Source organism: Sinohyriopsis cumingii, chromosome 12 (genome assembly GCF_028554795.1).
Source record: "Sinohyriopsis cumingii isolate HCF-2022 chromosome 12, ASM2855479v2, whole genome shotgun sequence".
Classification (NCBI taxonomy): domain Eukaryota; kingdom Metazoa; phylum Mollusca; class Bivalvia; order Unionida; family Unionidae; genus Sinohyriopsis; species Sinohyriopsis cumingii.
This window is the reverse complement of record NC_142972.1, coordinates 110,910,902-110,930,950: the sequence shown is the minus strand read 5'-3', so window position 1 is coordinate 110,930,950 and position 20,049 is coordinate 110,910,902. Positions and strand designations below refer to the sequence as shown.

At 36.2% G+C, this 20,049-nt stretch overlaps 1 protein-coding gene across 1 annotated transcript in view; it reads left to right on the top strand.

Moving 5' to 3' along the window:
* Nucleotides 1-20,049, top strand: part of LOC149787258 (uncharacterized) — a 98,515-nt gene that overhangs the window by 41,082 nt on the left and 37,384 nt on the right. The window contains exons 4-5 of the mRNA XM_089976079.1: nucleotides 13,973-14,500; nucleotides 18,595-18,701. Coding sequence (XP_089832205.1) covers nucleotides 13,973-14,500; nucleotides 18,595-18,701 — 635 coding nt within the window. The remainder of the gene's footprint in view (nucleotides 1-13,972; nucleotides 14,501-18,594; nucleotides 18,702-20,049) is intronic.

The following is a 20,049-nucleotide window of genomic DNA, read 5'->3' as shown; positions in this document are numbered from 1 at the left end:
CTCTTAATACTGAGCGCCAAGCGAGGGAGCTGTTAGTACCATTTTTGTAAGTCTTTGGTATGACTCAGCCAGGGATCGAACCCACGACCTCCCGCATCCGAGGCTGATGCTCAAACCACTAGGCCACCGGAGCGGTTAAACTAACTCTACAAGTATCAAAGTGGGTTAGCCATGGTATATTTCCAAGTTTCATTTTATGCCTTAGAATTCAATTAGAAGGGACACAAGATGCAGAAAAAGAGCGTAAATTATAAATTAAGCTAGAAAATGAAAATATTGTTTAATACTGGTAGTTCAGTTTAATATTAAATAAGTGAAAAATGTTACCTCAAAAAATGTTTTTATGTACTTTAAATTGAGTTTCATGAATCATTCATTATATTATGATAAAATAATTATCTTGAGCTATCAGGGAAAAGTTTCCTAGCTCAAGAGAACCACCCAATTAAATAGGTTAAACATGCAAAGCATGCTATATTTATGCATCTATTATTTTTACTTGGAGTGTAAAATAATAGGGACAGCAGTATCCTTTGCTTCAAAAAGTTAGAGATCCATGAGATTAATATGAAAAAGTACTTCTTTGGATCCAATTGCACTGGATGTGTCCCCTGCACTTTGAGTTTTAAATAAAAATAACTTATGAAGACTTATTTATGTTGAATTGTGCGAGCCACTGGGACTGGCAATTTATGATGACTAACAAAATCAAGAACAAACTGTCCACTGCTACAATTTTTGGTAATATTGGATGTCCTCACAGGCAGTCCATTTCATATGTCAGAAATTTTGTATGTAAGACTCTGTCAGTCATGAAGGATTGATGTGAACTTTATGAAATGTGTCCTCACAGACAGTCCATTTCAAATGTCAGAAATTTTGAATGCAAGACACTGCCAGTCATGAAAGATTGATGTGCACATTTCACATACTCATTTCATCCAAGGTTGCTGTTAAACCATAGTAGGACCAGAAGAAGTGCTTACTTTGGATAAAAGGACAACTCATCCAGAAGTCCATAGTTTTTATTTCTCTAAATGTTTCATCAGTAATATCAGTTTTATCATGACAGTTACTCTGATATATGTGTATCTCATGATGATCGAAGAACACATTGGAAGCAGGAAATATAAGTCAGTATACCAAAAAGTATACCTCGAAAGAATCCGTAGACTCTTTCAGAACAGAGGTAATGAATCAACCAAGTTTTGATGATGTTTGGACCTTACATTCAAGACATGTTTCGTTACAAATTTTTTACCCATTATTTTCATAAAATGGCATGAGCCATGAAATAAGGATTCATTTTCAGAAATTACATGGGAGGTGAATCTGCCCATTGCTTGTTCAAGTATATTGTTCATCACCTAAACTTGCTACAAAGTTTTTCCCATTCATATAAAAAATGTTAGAAAAGGTTGTTCTGTCCCAGTTGTATCTCATCTAAATTCAAACAGTCTTTTTAGCAATGTACAATCTGCATGTCGCTCTTGCCACAGTACTGAAACTACTCTTCTAAAAGTAGTTAATGGCATTCTCTCTGCATTGGATAGCAGAAAGATTACAGTCTTCACCCTCCTTGATTTGGCTGCATCATTTGACACAATAAACCATGATATATTACTTCACCATCTCCAGCATGTATTTGGCATTCATGATACAGCCTTACTGTGGTTCAAGTCCTACTTGGTCAATAGGACACAAATTGTATCTGCAAATGGAATACACTCCATCCCAGTTGATCTATGTTGTGGTGTTCCACAGGGGTCTGTTCTTGGACCCGTTCTCTTCATTCTGTACACTCAGTTGCTCTCAAGTGTCATAGATCATCATCCAGTGTCTTACCAATTGTACGCTGATGACACCTAAATATACAAATCTAGCCACCCAACTGAAGTTGATGCTACCATCCAAGGTGTAGAGAGGTGCATTTCTGATGTGAAATCATGGATGACATGTAACAAGCTGCAGATGAATGATGATAAAACTGAGGCCATTCTGATAACAACAAAAAGACTTTCTCATTCACATCCTTTACCTCAAACAATAAATATCAGCAATGCTAACATTAAATTCACACAATCAGTACGAAACCTAGGTGTTCCTCTGGACAGTACTCTCACATTCCACCAATATGTCATGAACATATGCAAGGCTGCATATCTTGAGCTTAGACTCATCAGCTCAATTCGCAAATATCTTTCAGTTGATGCCACTAAAACACTTGTGTGTTCATTAGTACATTCAAGACTGGACTATTGTAACTCAATTCTGTCTGGTTCATCTCAGTATCTACTCCAGAAACTTCAAAAAGTTCAAAACACAGCTGCTCGGATCATACTTAGAGTACCACAATCAGAGCACACCTCACTGCTGCTCTGTACCCTATAATAGCTATCCATTCGATCCAGAATCAAACACAAAATTTGTTCTCTGTGCTACGTTTCACTGTCGGACTCTAGTCCAACATACCTATCTGACCTCAGAAATGTGTACACACCAGCAAGATACTTATGCTCCTCTTCTGACAATTGTATACTCACTATTCCCACAATGAAAACAAAGTCATATGGACAGCGTTCTTTTGCATACCAGGGCCCAGCAACGTCGAATGAGTTGCCCACTGAACTTAGACACAAAGACACAGTGATCACATTTAGGAGGGCTTTCAAAACTCACTTATTTCGACTGCAAGAACAAACTTAAAGACCTAATAATGTTTCCTACCTGAAATATTCTCAGCATGTTTTTTATTTTTAATGTTTTTCCAATTTCATGTTGTTTGTTTTTGTAATAATATTGTTATGTGATTTTATTTTATATGTGTTGTCTAAGGTTGTAAAGCGCTTAGAGCTTCTAAAGATTAATGGATTAGGGGTGGGTAATTTTATTGAGCTATTATTTTTTTTTTTAAATCATTTAGGGAGTTACGGAGTGCAGCATGTCTCCCTCTGGTGGTGGATCCAAGTTCGTGCACTGGTGACAATCATGTCCCAGCGATATGCATGCCCTTGCCCCTCACCTTAGGAGGGCATGCTGTTCCCCCTGCAGGTCCTTCCATGTTTTATTTTTTTTAAAGTAGAGTTGGATATTGTTAACATTAGGTTTTATTTTTATGATCAGCTTACTCCCTGGCAGGGTTGATTGGGGTGGATTATATTTTCTCTTTTAGCTGAGTATGCTCCCTTGCGGGGTGCCATTTTCGAGGGGGGTATTCTTTCGAGGTAGTGTTCCCTACTCTGGTGATTATTCTTAGCGATCTGTTAGAAAAGTTTCAATCCAGATAAACATGTGTCTGGTAATTCCGAAGTGGTTGAGTTTTGCAATCAATCTTTTTGTCCAGACAAGGTCAGAAGCTTTTTCCAAGGAAGATAGCTATAAGGTTTCAGTCTCATTTTCTTTTGGAGCTGAATGCTATTTTAATATCTGCTTCTAGTTTTAATAGCTGGTCTGTGGTGGAATGCTTGTTACGAAAGCCACATTGGTTTTCTGATAGCAGGTTGTTGCTTTCGAGATGGTACTTTAATCTATTGGCTAAGATAATTTCCATTAGTTTACAGATGTTATTAGTAAGAGAGATGGGATGATACGAGTTTATATTATAGGGTCTTTGCCGGGTTTAGAGATTGGTATGACAAAGGCATGTTTCCAGCTATTGGTTAATTTTCCACTATTCCAAATTATCAATAGTTTTAGAATGGTTGCTGTTATATTGTTGGGGAGATTCTTATATATGAATAATAATAATAATAATAATAATAATGCTTTATTTATAGAAGGTGACTCATTAGTCAAGGACTATTCTCCCTTGAGGCCCTCTTAAGGAGAGTATAACAATGCACATTATATGAAGATGGCAATAATTACTATTTATTTTAACATGTTTAGTATTAAAATACTAAATTCCATTATCTGTTAGAAACACATACATGCTCATGATATCTTTTCTTAAATACTCTAATATTTTCAGCAGATTTTACATGTAGTGGAAGCTTATTCCACAGAACTGTACCAGAGTATTGAAAACTCTTTTTAAATTGCTCTGTTCTTGGTTTTGGTATAAGAAGGTTTCCATGTGATATTGATCTCAACTGGTATTGTGCTGAAAAAGGCCTGAATAAGACTTGAAGATACTCAGGTGCAGTTCCATGTAGACATTTATATAAAAGAACTGCCTTGTGAAAATCTATCCTGTCATATATTGCGAACCATTTGAGTTCTGTAAATAATGCTTTTGAGGGATGATCAACAGATGCATCTAAAATTACACGTGCTGCTCGTTTCTGAAGTTTATAAATCCTGTCAAGCTCAGATTTGGCACAGTTTCCCCATACATTAGAACAATAATCCATTGTTGGAAGAATATATGACTTGTAGTATAGATTGCGAGTTTCCATAGGTAAATATTTCTTGATTCTGCTGAGAAGGGCAATTTTGGATGACAGTGTTTTACAAAGCTTATCAATATGGTCATTCCATAATAAATTATTATCTACAGACACACCTACAAGCCTTTCATGTTTGACATTTTCTAATGGATGATTATTTATTGCAAGAGACAGTTTTGGGTTCCCCGACTTGTGTCGCTTTTGTGATGTCCCCAAAATCATACATTTTGTTTTACCTTCATTAGTTACCATCCTATTTTGTTTTGCCCAGTTTTGGACTCTGATAAGGTCTGAGTTTAATTTCATTTGGATAACTTCAGTATCAGAACTAGATGTATACAAAGTTGCATCATCTGCAAACAAATCTGTGTTTGTGGATTCATTATTTAATGGTAGATCATTGATATAGGTAAGGAAGAGGAGAGGGCCCAAAACTGAGCCTTGAAGGACTCCTGAATGAATAGTGCGAGTTTGAGAGCTTATATTGCCAATGCTTACTTGTTGAGACCTTTGGTTTAGGTATGATCTAAACCAGTTTAAAGAAGGATTGTCAAATCTGTAACAGTTCAACTTTTGCAGCAGAATTTCATGATCAACAAGATCAAAGGCTTTCTTGAAGTCAAGGAAAACAATCCCAGTCATATGTCCATTATCCATTTCCTTCAGCCAAAGACCAATTAATTTGGTAAATTCTGTTTGGCACGAGTGGTACTTTCTAAATCCTGATTGAGCTACATGCTTTTCAAATAGTTTTGACAATACAGGTAGAATTGATATTGGTCTGTAATTTCCTGGATCCTCGTTTTCTTCTTTCTTAAAGATAGGTGTAACCTTTGCACATTTCAATGTTTCTGGAAAATTACCACTCATTATACTTAAATTTATGATATGCGTTAGTGACTTTGTTATTACTGGTGCAGCAATTTTAAGAATTCGTGGACCAATACCATCCAATCCAGAGGATTTATTAATATCAACCTTAATTAGCATATCAAAAACATCAGATTCACTAACATTAGCTATTGAAAAATAATTATCATCAGGAATTTTAGCTTTTATAAATAATAGAAGAGCATCAAGTTCAGTTGGGATATTAGTCTGGTTCTGAATACTCTTACTGGAGATGCTTATGAAGAAATTGTTGAACATTTCCACAATGTCTTGTACAGATGTTGCTATATCATCATTTTGCTTAAGTCTAGGGGGAAGACAACTGTTCTTGCATCGGTTCAGCTCTTTTAGATGCTTCCACAATGTTTTGGTACTCTTACTTTCATTAATAGCCTGTTTATAGTAGTTCTCTTTTGCCTTATCTATCAGGTGCTTAGTTTTATTTCTCCACTTTCTATAGCTTTTCATGTCTTTTTTCTTGTGGAAATTATCTCTTAGGTGCCTAGCGTCATTGATCTCAGGGGTAATCCACTTGGGTGTAATTTGGTGTTTAACCCTTTTTGTTTTAATTGGGGCATGCTTGTCTAAGGCTGCATTGAACATCTGATACCATTTGTCCAAGGCAGTGTTGACATCAGCTATATTGCAGACTGATTGGAAAGGTTTGCAAACTAAATCATTTAAGAACATTTCCTCATCAAACTGTTTGAAGTCCCTGTATTGAATTTCAATGTGTTGGCCATTTTTAGATGATTTCGGAACATGTCTAGTTATACAGACTGGGTAGTGGTCGCTCAGTGCATACACTGGTACCTTAATTTCACTTATGTTTTCAGGTTTATTAGTATAGACATGATCAATGATAGTAGCACTTTTATCCGTTACTCTAGTTGGGGTGTTAATTAATTGAGTAAAGTTGTAAGTTTCAAAGCTACTTATCGATGTTAATGGTGGAGTTTTCATATAGTCAATGTTAAAATCACCTAATATGATAATTTCTAAATCTTCCTTAAGTAATGCTTTTTGAATTTGAACCTCAAATCTCTCAATCCAATCAGCTGTGGAACTAGGTGGCCTGTAAACCGAACATAAGAGTATTGGCTTTGACTGGGCAAGGGTTACTTCGATCCAGATACTCTCTACCCCAATAGTCTCTAGATCAACACGTCTGTTATAACTAATGGAACTGTCTACATAGAGAAGAATACCCCCACCCCCCATGGATTCCCTATCTTTTCTTTCAAAGTTGAACCCCTGTATTTGGAGAGCCAAATCATCAGTATCGTCGGAAAGAAAGGTTTCACATAGACCTAGAATATTGACTGATCTAGTTTGCTGTAATATTAACTTTATCTCATTCAGTTTAGGGATGATGTGTTGAATATTTAGGTTGATTACTTGCAGACCTCTTTTGAGGAGGCCAAATACATGACAATTTTGATCAGAGGATTGATCTTCAGACAAGGCAGTATGCAATGTATTGTTTTTAGACTTGACAGATTTCTTTACATTGCCTTGATTATTTACATAAACATATGAAGAAGATAACATACAAGACCCATCTGTTGTACCATGACCACATGTAGTGGATATTTGAGAATGTTCAATATGAGACTGATTTACATACATACAAGAAGACATTGACATATTAGACACTTGGGGGGCCTCAGAGGGAGAAGTAACTTGAACAGTATCACACAGTTGTTTACATGTTAACAAGTTGCACTTTGTACACAAATCAGATAGTGCCTGAAACCTGTTTATAGAATTATAATTATTGCATTGAAAAGTATACACATATTCTAATGCATTTTGTTGCTGGATATGTGTTGCATAGGCCTGTACATCATAGCCTTCTACCTATTGGTATGTGCACAACTTTTGCTTATGTCCTAGTTCGTTACAAAGATGGCAGCGAATCTGTTTTCCATGCAGACACCGCTGTGTTACATGACCGTGCTCTCCACAATACAAGCAGTTGTCTGACTCATGCCTAACCCCTTTTATAAGTTTTATGTACTGGTCTATATTCCTAAGGAGCATGGCAGTACCTCTGTTGGACAAGTGGATTTGGTCTCGCTGGTACAATTGTTGGTTCACTCGATTGTCTTTGAAGAAGGGCCAGTATTGCGGAACAAAGAGTATTTGGAAATTTTCACACAACATACTTAGGGTGTCATTTAGTCGAGTCATAAGTGCATCCCTTCTTGGCGGTAGACCTGAGATGATTATTTTACACTCTGCATTTTTGGACCTGATGGCATACAACAAACTTTCATAATCATCCTCAATGCCCTTCAAAGATTGGCCATTACTGTAATTATTGCCACCAATGAGAAGAATTACAGTATGATATGCTGACATATCCATTTCCAATATTTTTTCTGTAATAGTGTTAATAGTAGCACCTCTATGAGTTTTTACGTCAGTTTTATATAACCCTCTTGTTCTTACTCCTTTGATTATTGATGATCCTATGAGAAGAGATCTGTCTTTAACTATGTTGTTGATTTTGACCAGTGGGGGGTTCAGATGCATTGTTTGAACTTCTTGATTTCCAATGACAAGACTGACTGATAGTTTGGTGACTGCTGTATTTAGTATTTGTATTTAATTTAGCTCCTTGTTGTGGGTAATTGGAGGTTGTCTTTAGAACAGTTTCTTCAGTACCTGGATTTGATGTCGAATGAGACACATGATGGTCAGTGTTTACAGCATGTGCTTTAACTAACTTTTGGCTCTGCCCATCTAACACCTGTATAAGAGACTCATCTTGTTTAATTGGTGTGGTTGCATCTGTTTGTGTGTATAATGATTTTTTTCTAATAGCTGGTTTTGGTATGGTCTGAGTGCCCTGACATGCTTTCTGGTCCTTTGACATGTTTGTGTATTGTGTTGTCTGGGTTTTCTGGCACACTTTTTTGGTACCTGGTTTATCCATTTGAACACTGTGTAGACTCTTTGATTTTAGTGCAGAGAGTTCCTGTTCTAACCTTTCTACTTGGGCCTGGAGAATACCTATCACTACTAAGCACTGTATGGAGGTACAAGGCTGGTTATGGGTTCCATGGAACTCAAAGGAATTTGTTGCACCTATCATAAACTGGGGTCCTGGAGTTTCCTCCACATTGATAGCAATCTGGCTTATTTCATGTAAAGCTGTGTTACTGTTGACTGGATTTGGAAATCTGTGGGTTTCAGGGATGGGTGTTGAAGCCCTTGTCTGAGAGGTAATTGATTTCAATCTGGTGTTGTCTACCATTTGCTGACAAGTGCTGATAAAATAATTTACCCATTCTGTGTAGCCTGGCCCTTGTACATGAATTTTACCAGTTGTTATGTATAGAGTTACTGTGGCAGAATCTGTATCCATGGATTTATAGATCAGTCCATTGTGTGAGTGTCCCTGCTGGAAGTGTAGATTCTCATCCAAGAATTTCTTGATTGTTGGAATTTTGTTGGAGTCAGCTGTGATTGTTATACTCTGCATATTATGTTGGATTTTAAGAAAGCTTGGAACTGAAGAGGAGTCAGCCATGTTGGATTTTGGTGTTACACAATCTTGGTAGGTTGAATCTATTTCAAGTGAATATTTCTCTGCAGTATTGAGTGTGTCTATATCCTTTGTATCATTTAAGAGATCATCTTGGGTAAATCCTGAAAATGAATCTGATGAATCTGATTTGAAATATGAGTAGATCCACTGAGACAGTGAAGAAGTGGCCATATTTGTTTTACTGTTCTTTTGTCTGAATATGCAAAAATGCAAATCTGTACTTATATCCACAGACTGAGTTTACTAAGTTACCCTGACACTTTTTGCACTGCCTAAATTAGTTGCTGGTAGCACTTATAACTAGTATATTTTCTTCTGTACAGCTGTATTTCCGAATGTTTCAGGAGCTGGTTAAGAGTCTTATACCATGGTGGCCATTTTTTGACTCTGATGAAATATCCAATATGAACTTTTCCAGGTGATATCACTTTTTTTTACCCTAATGCTATATCCCATTCATATAAGGTAATTTCATTATTTAAGTCTGAAACCTTGGTTCCTAGGTCTTTAAAAGAGGTGAGTATGGGTATTTTCTGTTTTTTTCCTGGTGTTCTTGGAAGTTTCTGGAGTGGTTGGTATTACTGCTCATGTCAGAGGAGTGACAAGTCAGCATTTTAGCCTTTTCTTTGTTTGTTTTGGCAGCCTAGGTGTTAGGCTAGATGTTTTCCCCTGGATAGATTTTATCTTGTCCCATACTTGTTTAGGGTTTGTATTCAAGTTTAATTTGGAGCAAATATGTTGCCATGTTTTCTCTTTGGCCAGTTTTATTGTTTGTTTTAAGTTTTTTCCTTATCTTTATATTGTATGAAATCAAGGTAGTTTCCTGTATGCTTATACTTGTTGGGGGGACTGCTCCGGTGGCCTTGTGATTAGAGCGACCATCTCGGAAACTGGATGTAGTGGGTTCAAACACCGGCCGAGTCATACCAGAGACTTACGAAATTGGTACTAACAGCTGCCTTGCTAGGTGCCCAGCATTAAGAGGCTGGTGCTAGGACTGGTCGGCCTGGTGTCAGGATAATGTGGGTTGGACATCATGCTACATGTCTGCGGTATGTTGCTCCAGTGCTAGACATAACTATAAACTGCCACAATGCAGACTTCGTAGTGATATGATGAAAAAATGTTAAAACTCCTAACCATACACACACAATTGTTGAGGTGTTTTTATTATGTGCTTTTTTGCATTGGTCATTGGGGAGGGCTTCTAACTGTCTTGGTTGGATTTGGGTTATTGGGTGTTTTTCATGACTCTGGTTTGTCGGGTATTTCATTGGTGTTTTTAATTATTTTTTGGCTGCTAAATATAGGACAATTGTTTGGTGTTCATGAGTTCAACAATTTGCTTATCCTTGATGGTGTAAGGGCATTGAGATGCTCTAGGGTGGTCTGGTTCCCAGCAATTAGGGCATTTAATAATTCGTTTGTTGCATGTAACTCTTATGTCCATCCCCCCCCCCCTTGCAACGGTTGCATCTTGGTATGTAGCGACAGTTGAGGGCAAACTGTCCCCAATGTTAACAATTGGTACAGAACCTGGGTTTGTTAATGAAAAGTTCCTGTTTGTGGTGCACCCCATAGGGGCCTAGCTTAACCAGGGTTGAGAGTGGTTCTGTTGATTCAATTACTGCTTTTTATATTGTCTGCCCTTTTTGATTCCTGATTCTGTAGGCTTTTTCTACTTTAGTTCCATTCTCATATATTTTTTGAGGAATGTTTGTCCTTGTTATATCAGTCTGAATTGCCCATGGTGACTCTACACAGGGCTCCTAAGATAATGTTGGAGCTTAGATGAATTAGTTGTCTGTTATATATGTATAGGGTGTATTCAAGTGAGTGGAATTAGGGTTTTGCTTCATGACTATTGTGTTGGGAGTTATTTGCCCTTGTGGTTTGGTTCCTATCTTGGATTGGGTTGGTTGGAGTTTTAGATTTCATGGGAAGCTTTCCTTTTCCTGTGTCGGTCATTTTTTCTCATTCAGGCTGTCTCTGTTGGAGAGGTAGTCTGATCTGGTAGATTTTTCCTTATTGCGTTGGTTATTAGCTCTTCTCCCAGATGTGATCCGTGAGGGGCCAGGAATTTGACTGGTTTGAATTATTTATTTTTTTTTTTTTTTTTTTTGGGGGGGGGTACATCTAATTTATAAGTATTAGTTGGTTTTGTTGCATTGGGGGGGGGGGGGGGCAGTATCGCTTGACACAGTCGTACAATTTCTTGAGAATGAGGGCAACAACACGTGATTCCAAATTTTTGCGTTAGTCCAATTTGGAGCCCAACATAGACAGGAACTGTGTGAATAGCCTCGACTGAATAAATATTTTCTGGTGCTTAAAAAATTTCAGACAAAAGTTTTGTGTTCAAAATATTGACTAAACTTCCAAGCTTTGTTTTGAATCATAATAAACAAAATAATAATAATAATAATAATAATAATAATAATAATGAACATGAGTTAAAAACGTTACATTCTAATAGGAAGCCTCGAAGCTGAATCACGACAAGCAGCCAACCACGACATAATATTCCTCCAATAAAACGCCCGAAATTGATTTTCATTTTCAAAGTGTACATTTAGGTAATTTCCACAAAGATTTTTACATCGAAATACTGTGTTTACTGAAATTGCTAAAATTGACAGGTCGGGACACGTATTAAGACGCGAACGTTACCGAAGGAGACCGCATGACAAGGAAGTGAACATGTGCTCGGAGCGAGAGAAGAAATTAAAGAGAAAATCACAAGTTAAACGCAGTGATATAGCAAACCTGAGAAACGGATAATTTAACTACCTTCAACGGGTATCTTGTGGATTGAAATGGTTAAGCAAAGATTGGTACTTGGTTAAATCAAACATGTTCAAGGCAGCGGACACTTTACCCCCTATTTTCGATAACCGTCAAAATTTGTAGACTATATCAGCTGAAGGTAAAATTCGAAGCAAATAAGAACATAAAAAGAGGAGAATCTTAGTTTTGAATCGTATGAGAAATTCATTATGAATGGTTTCATTAAATAAGATCGAGACTAGGTTTGACCATTTCTAATCTCTGTGTGTGTGTGTGTGTGTGTGTATTTATACACATGTCAGGCACTCTTCAAGTTAAGTGATTGTCTTATATGGACATATGACACAATTAATTTTACACTATGTTCTCTACATTTGTTTCTCAGTACTGACCTTTCCACTGTGTGACAGTCAATATAAATTATAAGTTAATCCAAAATACCTTCAAAGATGACTTCATGGTGAAGTTCTCGTCAAAGGTTGACCTGCTCTTTTTTTTAGATGCTGGACTGTCAGCATAGCAGCATGTAAACAGAACACAGATTTCACTTCCGGATCATTACCAAGGCCTTATTACTCACTGTGCACTGTCACCGAAATACGCACAGATAACAACACCCTGAGTTTATATTATCAAGAATAAACAGTTACCTTTAAATCCCTACCAAAAATGCATAAATAAAACTCTTCTATCGCCACCAGAATGAGAGAGGAAAAAATGTTCTAAACATAGACTAGAACTACATTTGTGGGTACTGAACTGGAAGTATTAATTGTGACGTAATTCCATATACAGGCATAGTTGCACTGTGGTGAACTACGTACATATATGAAGGAAGGCTCACATCACTAGATACTTTATGATCCAATATTAAAAAGCATTTTACACTACCATGGTGATCTGTAATGATCATAATTTTTAAACTAGGCCAACAAGAATTTGATATGGTCCGAAACGTTTTCCTCCTGACTCTGTGAATAATCACTATTGGTTGCCAGTTGTGTGTGATATTCCTGAACATTTGACTTTTGTTACACTATCAGGTGATGTGTCTTATGTTGTAGGACTACACAACCATGGTGATCTATAATGGTCATAAGTTTTAAACAGGGTCAACACAAATTTGACATGGTCCATGACATTTTCCTCCTGACTCTGTGAATGATTTCATGAAGATTATATAATAAATATACCCCCAGAATTATGCTTAAAACATTTATTATTTCTGTAAAGCAATATTATATTATCAACAGGAAGAGTAAAGCAAAATTATTCTATTCCAGATTAAATAAGTTTTGATTATGACAGAAGAATTAATTTTTATTTATTTTGAGTATCTTACGATAAAAACATGTGCATGACGTGTTAATATGTAGCAGGAATCATTCTTGCAATAATCCTACTTTTTGATAGATTTGGTCATGTTTTGGATGGAATTTTGCACTTGGGAAAGATTTGAATGTGTCCAGAATTTTAACAATACTGAACTTTTCATATATTTTTGACATTTTAATATCCTGCTCTTTTGTTAAAGTGAACAGTGTTGATGTCACATAGAGGTCGCATAGTGCAATTTGTGTATCCTAAAATTTATGCTAAATTATTGCAGACAATGGCTGTATCAACTTCATGGAATTTAGGTATTCAGAGATTAAAGTCAACAGGCTGAACTTAATAATGACATTGTTTTTCTTTATAAACTTTATTCTTGATCTCTGTTAAACGTAAGTAACCTTCTTCACTGGTTAGAAAATCTACAGTAGAAGTCAGAGAATTAATAATAACATTATTATTTGCTTAGACTTTAATGATGCTGCTTTCTGCTTATTGCAAGAAAGTTTCTGGAAAAAAACTATTTACTTGGGGGCAGTGACCTGCAATAACAGCTTAATGCTCAGTTTGTGTTGTGATACCTTAAAGCTTAGGAAAAACAATGGAGAAATCATCAAAACTATTTCACTAAAAGGTGGAGAAATAAAGTATTTTAACCATTACATATTAATAAATAAATCCAGGGATATATACACTCTGTGGTCTGTTGTTTTTTCTTGGATTTTATTATTTTCTATAAATATGCAGCATTGGTGTCTTGCATTTGAAGAAAAGATCATTAAAAATCTTTTTTTCTCGTTGTTTTCGTGATTTAAAAAAAAAATGATTTTTATTTTGTTTTGACTTCACCTTGGCTAAATCCAATAGAAATTTTGCCTAACAAGTGAATTTTTTCAAAGTCTGTGTAACAACTGCTCACAGAGTACTTGCACTTCCTATACATTCTCAATTTCAATGACATGGTCATGCTTGGTGCAACTTAAAATTCAGCTGTATTTGCTGTTCCTTGTGCTTTCAGATTCCGAACAGGATTATCGATTACAGCGCCTTGCCAGAGTCCTGAATGAGCAGCAATCAATGAAGGCTACTTGCGAGGAACAGGTGATGATTCATCCTCAAGGGAAGACAACTCAGAAGAGCCATAAAGTGACTGATATTGCTGTTGAAGGTGAGGAATCAGAAGTACTATACATCCGTTCTCCACAGCAAGACAATGTCCAAGATCTTTCATCAACTGCTAGTCAGCAAGAAGAATCCCACCCAGCTTTAGATCAGAGGGAGCCCATTCAGTCAGAAACAAACATGATAGCCATGCTAAAATTGTTGCAGGAAAATGTTTATAAATTAAAACAAGGTACAGACACAACTTCACCACTGACAATATGGGACTTTGCAGGCCAGTTTGCCTTTTACACTACACACCAGACATTCCTGACAAGACGAGCCATCTACCTCTTGGTTTCAGATGTCAGCAAAGAGCTTGCTGATTTTGTAGCTGATGAGTGTAACTTTGATAGTGATGGAATAATGAAGTGCAAAGTTCATGGTGAGTTCTACTACTACTCTGCCAGATTTAAATAATAAACTTTTATACAGTAATGCAAAGTCAGCACAGTTTAATTCCCCAAAAGGAAAGAAAAGACAATAGAAAAGTAAAGAAAAACTTGTCAATCCAGACTTATTTGAAACTTGGCAGTTACATTGGCATCCATGTTCTTTGATTTTAATTCTGTAAAAAAAAAATATTCTTCACCTTCTCTTCATTTGGAATGTAACTTCATTTTGCACTTATCTGTATCTAGATAACAAATGTAAATTCTACATAACATGTATTAATTGAGCTATTGGGAAGAATTTGGGAGACAAATTGGATTTGTTCCTTCCCAGGAAAAGCCATGAAGTTCGGAAAATATTGATAAAAGTCTCGATCGATGAGGGGCAGTCCTGAACATTTTAAGCCAGTACTTGATGACAGAAAAAAATACATAATTGGGTCTTAATTGAATTTGTTGTTTAGGGTGTAATACCATGTTTCAGTGCATGAGATATAAATGGTGGCAGGACTGTCCCAGTAAGAAACACGGACCCATGGGAAGCTGATTATAATTTAGTGATTTTTTGCTGGAATTTTTGGGGTTGTAGAACTCATCATTCAGTTAAGATACAGTGTGGATCATTTGGGTGACAGCCCTACATACATTTATAATTATACAGTGCTCAGTTAATTTGATTAGTAAAGTAGTAGTTACAAGATTCCCACGCTACCGGGCAATCTGGAAAAAGTCAGGAGGCATGATCATTTTTTTCCTGACCATGAAAAGTCCTTGAATTTCGCAAATATTGATGAAAGTGGGGAAACACCCAGGAATTTTCCGCCACCACTTGACACAAGAAAGAATCATGTAATCGAGTCGTAATTAAACTGATCTTGAGTCAAATTTATCGAGTTCTAACCAGAATATTGGTAGGGTGCAGTATGGATCATTTGGTTGCTTGCAGTAAACATATAAGCTGTGTCAATCCAAATGCCCAATGGATTAGATTTGTCTAGTAGACTTTTATTTTCAAAGTCAGCTTGATATCCATATCTATCCTTACATGGAAGGTATGAAAACCAGTCTGGCATCACAAGAGACCAGCATGGTGGTGGCAAAGCGTAGCCGCTTACCAGGTGGCTTAGCAAACTTTAAACATGGTTAGGTTGAGTGATACATGCATGAAATCGATATGAAAATTACTTATTTTCTCAGAAATTGTGAGTATTAAAATCATTATGTCTTTAATCTGCTGAAAGACAAGATAAAACTATGTCGTTGATGAAACGTGACCTGGTTCTCGCGATTCGCATTGCTAGTCGCATGAGTACACAAATCTAACAACTCAGATTTTCAAACGTAGAGGAGAAAAAAAATGTAAATGAAAGCTGTATAATGGCTGTAATAAAAATACAAAAATGAAAGAACAACATTCTCTGTGGTTATATATTCCGAGAACAACTCCTGGAGTTTTGTTATATCACGTGACTACCACGTTGACATGTGCTCTCTGCTTGATAAATCAGACTGACCAGATTGCTGGTTTTTTCAAAAAGTATCTGACCTTCATTTAATATAATTGAATTTCTGTACAAAAACATTAAAAAGGAGTTTACTGTTGATATCACGTAACTATTGGACTTCCAGTGTCGTTATTTGAGATTTGTGAATTCATGTGACTAGTAATGCAAATGGCGAGTACTGGTTTCATCAAAACCATAGTTTCGTCTTGTCTGTCGGCAGATTAATGACATAACAATTATAATTCTTGCCATTTCTGAGAAAATAAATTATTTTCCTATGGATTTCATGCAGGTATGAGTCGATATAACATAATTTTCAATTTTCCAGGTCTACTGCAAAGCGACTACCATATGTCACTACCACACTGTGGTGGCAAATTTCAAATTTTTGATATGCAGTTGCAATGACCCCACACTCCAACCTAAATGTGAAAAATGCGGTGGGAATATTTAGAGGAAACTCATATTAGAAAATGGTCTGCTATTCATTTTAAGACTAATTTGTAGTCCAAATTGTTAAATCTCAGAGCTGAAATGAAAGGAGTTTGTTGTTAATATCACGTGAATATTGGACTTCGATATTGTCTTTTGAGATTTGTGAAGTTTGTTTACATGTAGGGGGCACGGGTTGGTTGGTTCTATATATCTGCTCAGATCTCTATCTATTCCACCTGTGAGGGGCCCTGAGTGGCCGAGTGGTCTAAAGCGTTCAACGTTCCAGATCGCTGCCATCTCACCTCTGTCTATGTGGGTTCGAGTCCAAGGATCAGCTTGCGTGGGTACATGGGAAAGCCTGCCAGTAGCTTCTCGTGGGTCGGTAGTTTTTCCTGGGTTTTCCCGGGTTCTTCCTCCACCAGTTATACTGGCCGCCATGTATAGCCTATCTTGTGCTGATAAATGTTTTTAAACCCTAGAACAAAAAAAAAATATGCTGTAGTCTTATCTAGTCTGTCAGTGGATTAAAGACATAACGTTTATAATGTTTGCTATTTCTGAGAAAATAAATTATTTTCCTATTGATTTCATGCAGGTATAAGTTGAGGTAACATAAGTTTCCATTTTTTGTGTTATCTGATAACCGACTATCATATTTCACTATGGCACAGTGGCATCAAATTCAAATTTTCTATATGTAATTGCAGTGACCCCCATGCTCCAGCCTAAATGCCCAAATATGAAAAATGGGGTGGGAATATTCGAAGGAAACATATTTGAATATGGACTGCTATTTGTTTTAAGCCAAATTTGTTGTCCAAATTGTTGAATCTCAGTGCTGAAATGAGAAATTGTTGTCCTTTGTATTATATATCTAAAACAATATTCTATTGGCCCTTGTATCAATACAGGTTTGGGGACTGGTTTAATGAATTACAAGAAGACAAGTTGATTTCACAGAAAGTACAGTCCTTGTTTATACAACAGTATATAATTTTGAAGGTCTTTTGTCAAACTTTAAATCAACCTTTTTGAATCTTAATTAAATGATGGATTGTTTACCAGATCATCATAAGGAGATTAGGTTGTTTGAAAAATTTTGTTTGGGATTTTATGCAGTCAATTACTTGATTTTCTAATTAAAATAATATTGATATTTCACTGTAGTGAAAAAATAACAATATTTTTTCTCATCAGGAACTAGTTTTTTGGGTCAGAACATACTTACCTCCCTTTGATTTTCTGTTTTAATTAAAAAAAGACAATTATACATTGATGAATTACTTGTGGTTGTTTTCTTATTAATAATCGCTGTCTGTTATCCTTGAAACTTGTACTTTGTTATTCTGGAAATATCAGTTAATTTTTATCAATCTGATGTGGAACTAATTTTGTGTGCAGATACACATAGGACAACATAACATGTACGGTAAACAGCTGACATTACCGTAAGAAATCTGCTAATTCACTGTGTCACAAACTTTAGGTAGCCAACATATGTGAGCATAAAATAAAAAGAATATTTGCTTGAAACAAGTGAATAACGGATAGATTTCATCTCGTGGGTGGAAAACTCTAATATTTTCACTCATGACTTCGTCACTTGTGAAAATACTGAGTATTTCATCCACTCGATGAAATATATCCGTTATTCACTTGTTTCAAGCAAATATCCTCTATATAATTCTTTAGAATAAAAGGTTTGAAAGGAAATAAAACTGATTTATGTTCATTATATTCCCACTTCTCAACAAAATGCAGGTCAGCAAAATAAAGTTCGAAGTTTTATTCTGTACATTAAAATGGTTTTACATGCCAGTGTATAGGAATATAATCAAACTTGTTTTGTGTAATACATTTTGTGGTTTTTGACATGATCATATTTTCTGACTGATGCTTTGAAGAGTCTTGAAAGAGAAACATGTTTAGATTTAGAAAATGCATGTTTTATAATCTAAAATGGTATTTAATTCAGTTATGGTCATATGTGAACCTTGAAAAAAAGTATTTCTGGAAAATCCCTGGATATATATATATATATATATATATATATATATAGATATAGATATAGATATATGCAGTTAAATGACTTGGGGTGGGTGCATAATGTGCCATTGACAATACTCTTGTTTATTATTTATTTTCAGAAATGATTGAGGTTTGGCTAAACTCCATTCATTCCTGTGCAACAGCATCAGAAATCAGCATCCCCCCTGTGATTTTGGTGGGAACACATGTGGATAAAATTTCACAGGTACAAACTATTGACATTAATGTCAGATGTGTTAGAATTTTTCCTTCTCTGCCTGTTTAGCTCTATTGATCATATACCAGATGATGAAATGGTATGACCTGTTGTCATTTGTCTTTCAGTCTATTAGCATAAAATTGTTATCATGACTCATTTAAACTGCTTGCAGGATTGTTATGAAATTTTACATATGCATTTATCTCATGATCTGGTTGATACTAAATGGAAATGATTCCTGTTGGACATACAGTATGGCCAACACGTTGTCCAATTTGAAAATCTTGTTATCACTATTTCTACTGACTGGATGTTAATATCATGATGGGTTTTCACTAAACAATTTTCTTGACATGCTGGTTCAAAACAAAATAGTACCAATCTTATAGCCAATATGGCAGCAAGAGCAATCAGCTTGAAAATTGCTGTTACCATTCTCAATGGAAAGTCATGATCAACATGGAATATTAACCAAAACTGGTACTTAATGGAACTGGTGCCATTCTGAAAGTCAGCATTGCTGCCATGGTGGCCATCTTTAAGATCTTTTATTCATTATTCCTCCAGAATGGATGGTATCCAGACATAAGGTTTTCATTATAAGACTTATTATCATTTCTAGTCGATCTCAAGTAAAACTGGTGCCCATCTGATGCCCACTATGACTGTTTTGGGAGCTATCTTTAAAATCTTGTTCTGTCTACTTCCCTTGAAAAGTAGTTTTTGTTGTTGTTGTAGAGTTTAATTCCATTTTTCAACAAAAGGTAGGCTATACATGGCTGACAGTATAAATGGTGGAGGAAGAACCTGGGAAGACCCCGGAAAAAAACCACTGACTCACGAGAAGCTGCTGGCAAGCCTTCTCACATACCAACATTTGCCGAACCTGAGACTTAAACATATGCAGACAGTGGTGAGATGGCAGTGATCCCGTGATGGTGAGCGCTTTAGGCCACTCGGTCCCCCCACTTTGAACAGAAAGGCATTTTGACATGGGGTTGTCACCAGATAAACATTTTATTATTTATATTTCTTTTTAGTGCACATGTATCCAATGTGTCTCCATTATTGTTACCACTCTGCCTAAATTGGAAGTCTTATCAGTATGGGATTTCACTAGAAGACTTGGTGTATACACCTCTCCCTCGATAACCCATGCACATCAGGGTCCAAAAACACAGACCACACTATAATTGAGGGTGTGAGTTACCAAGGGACCTCCCAAAAATCAGCTCGACAAAAGACATCCAGACAAATGCAGGGTTGAGGGAGATCTGGGCAGTTTACTGACTGAATTCTCATTTTATGATCGTATTGAGAATAATTGTCAATAAAGCGCTTTTCCTGGTGAAGT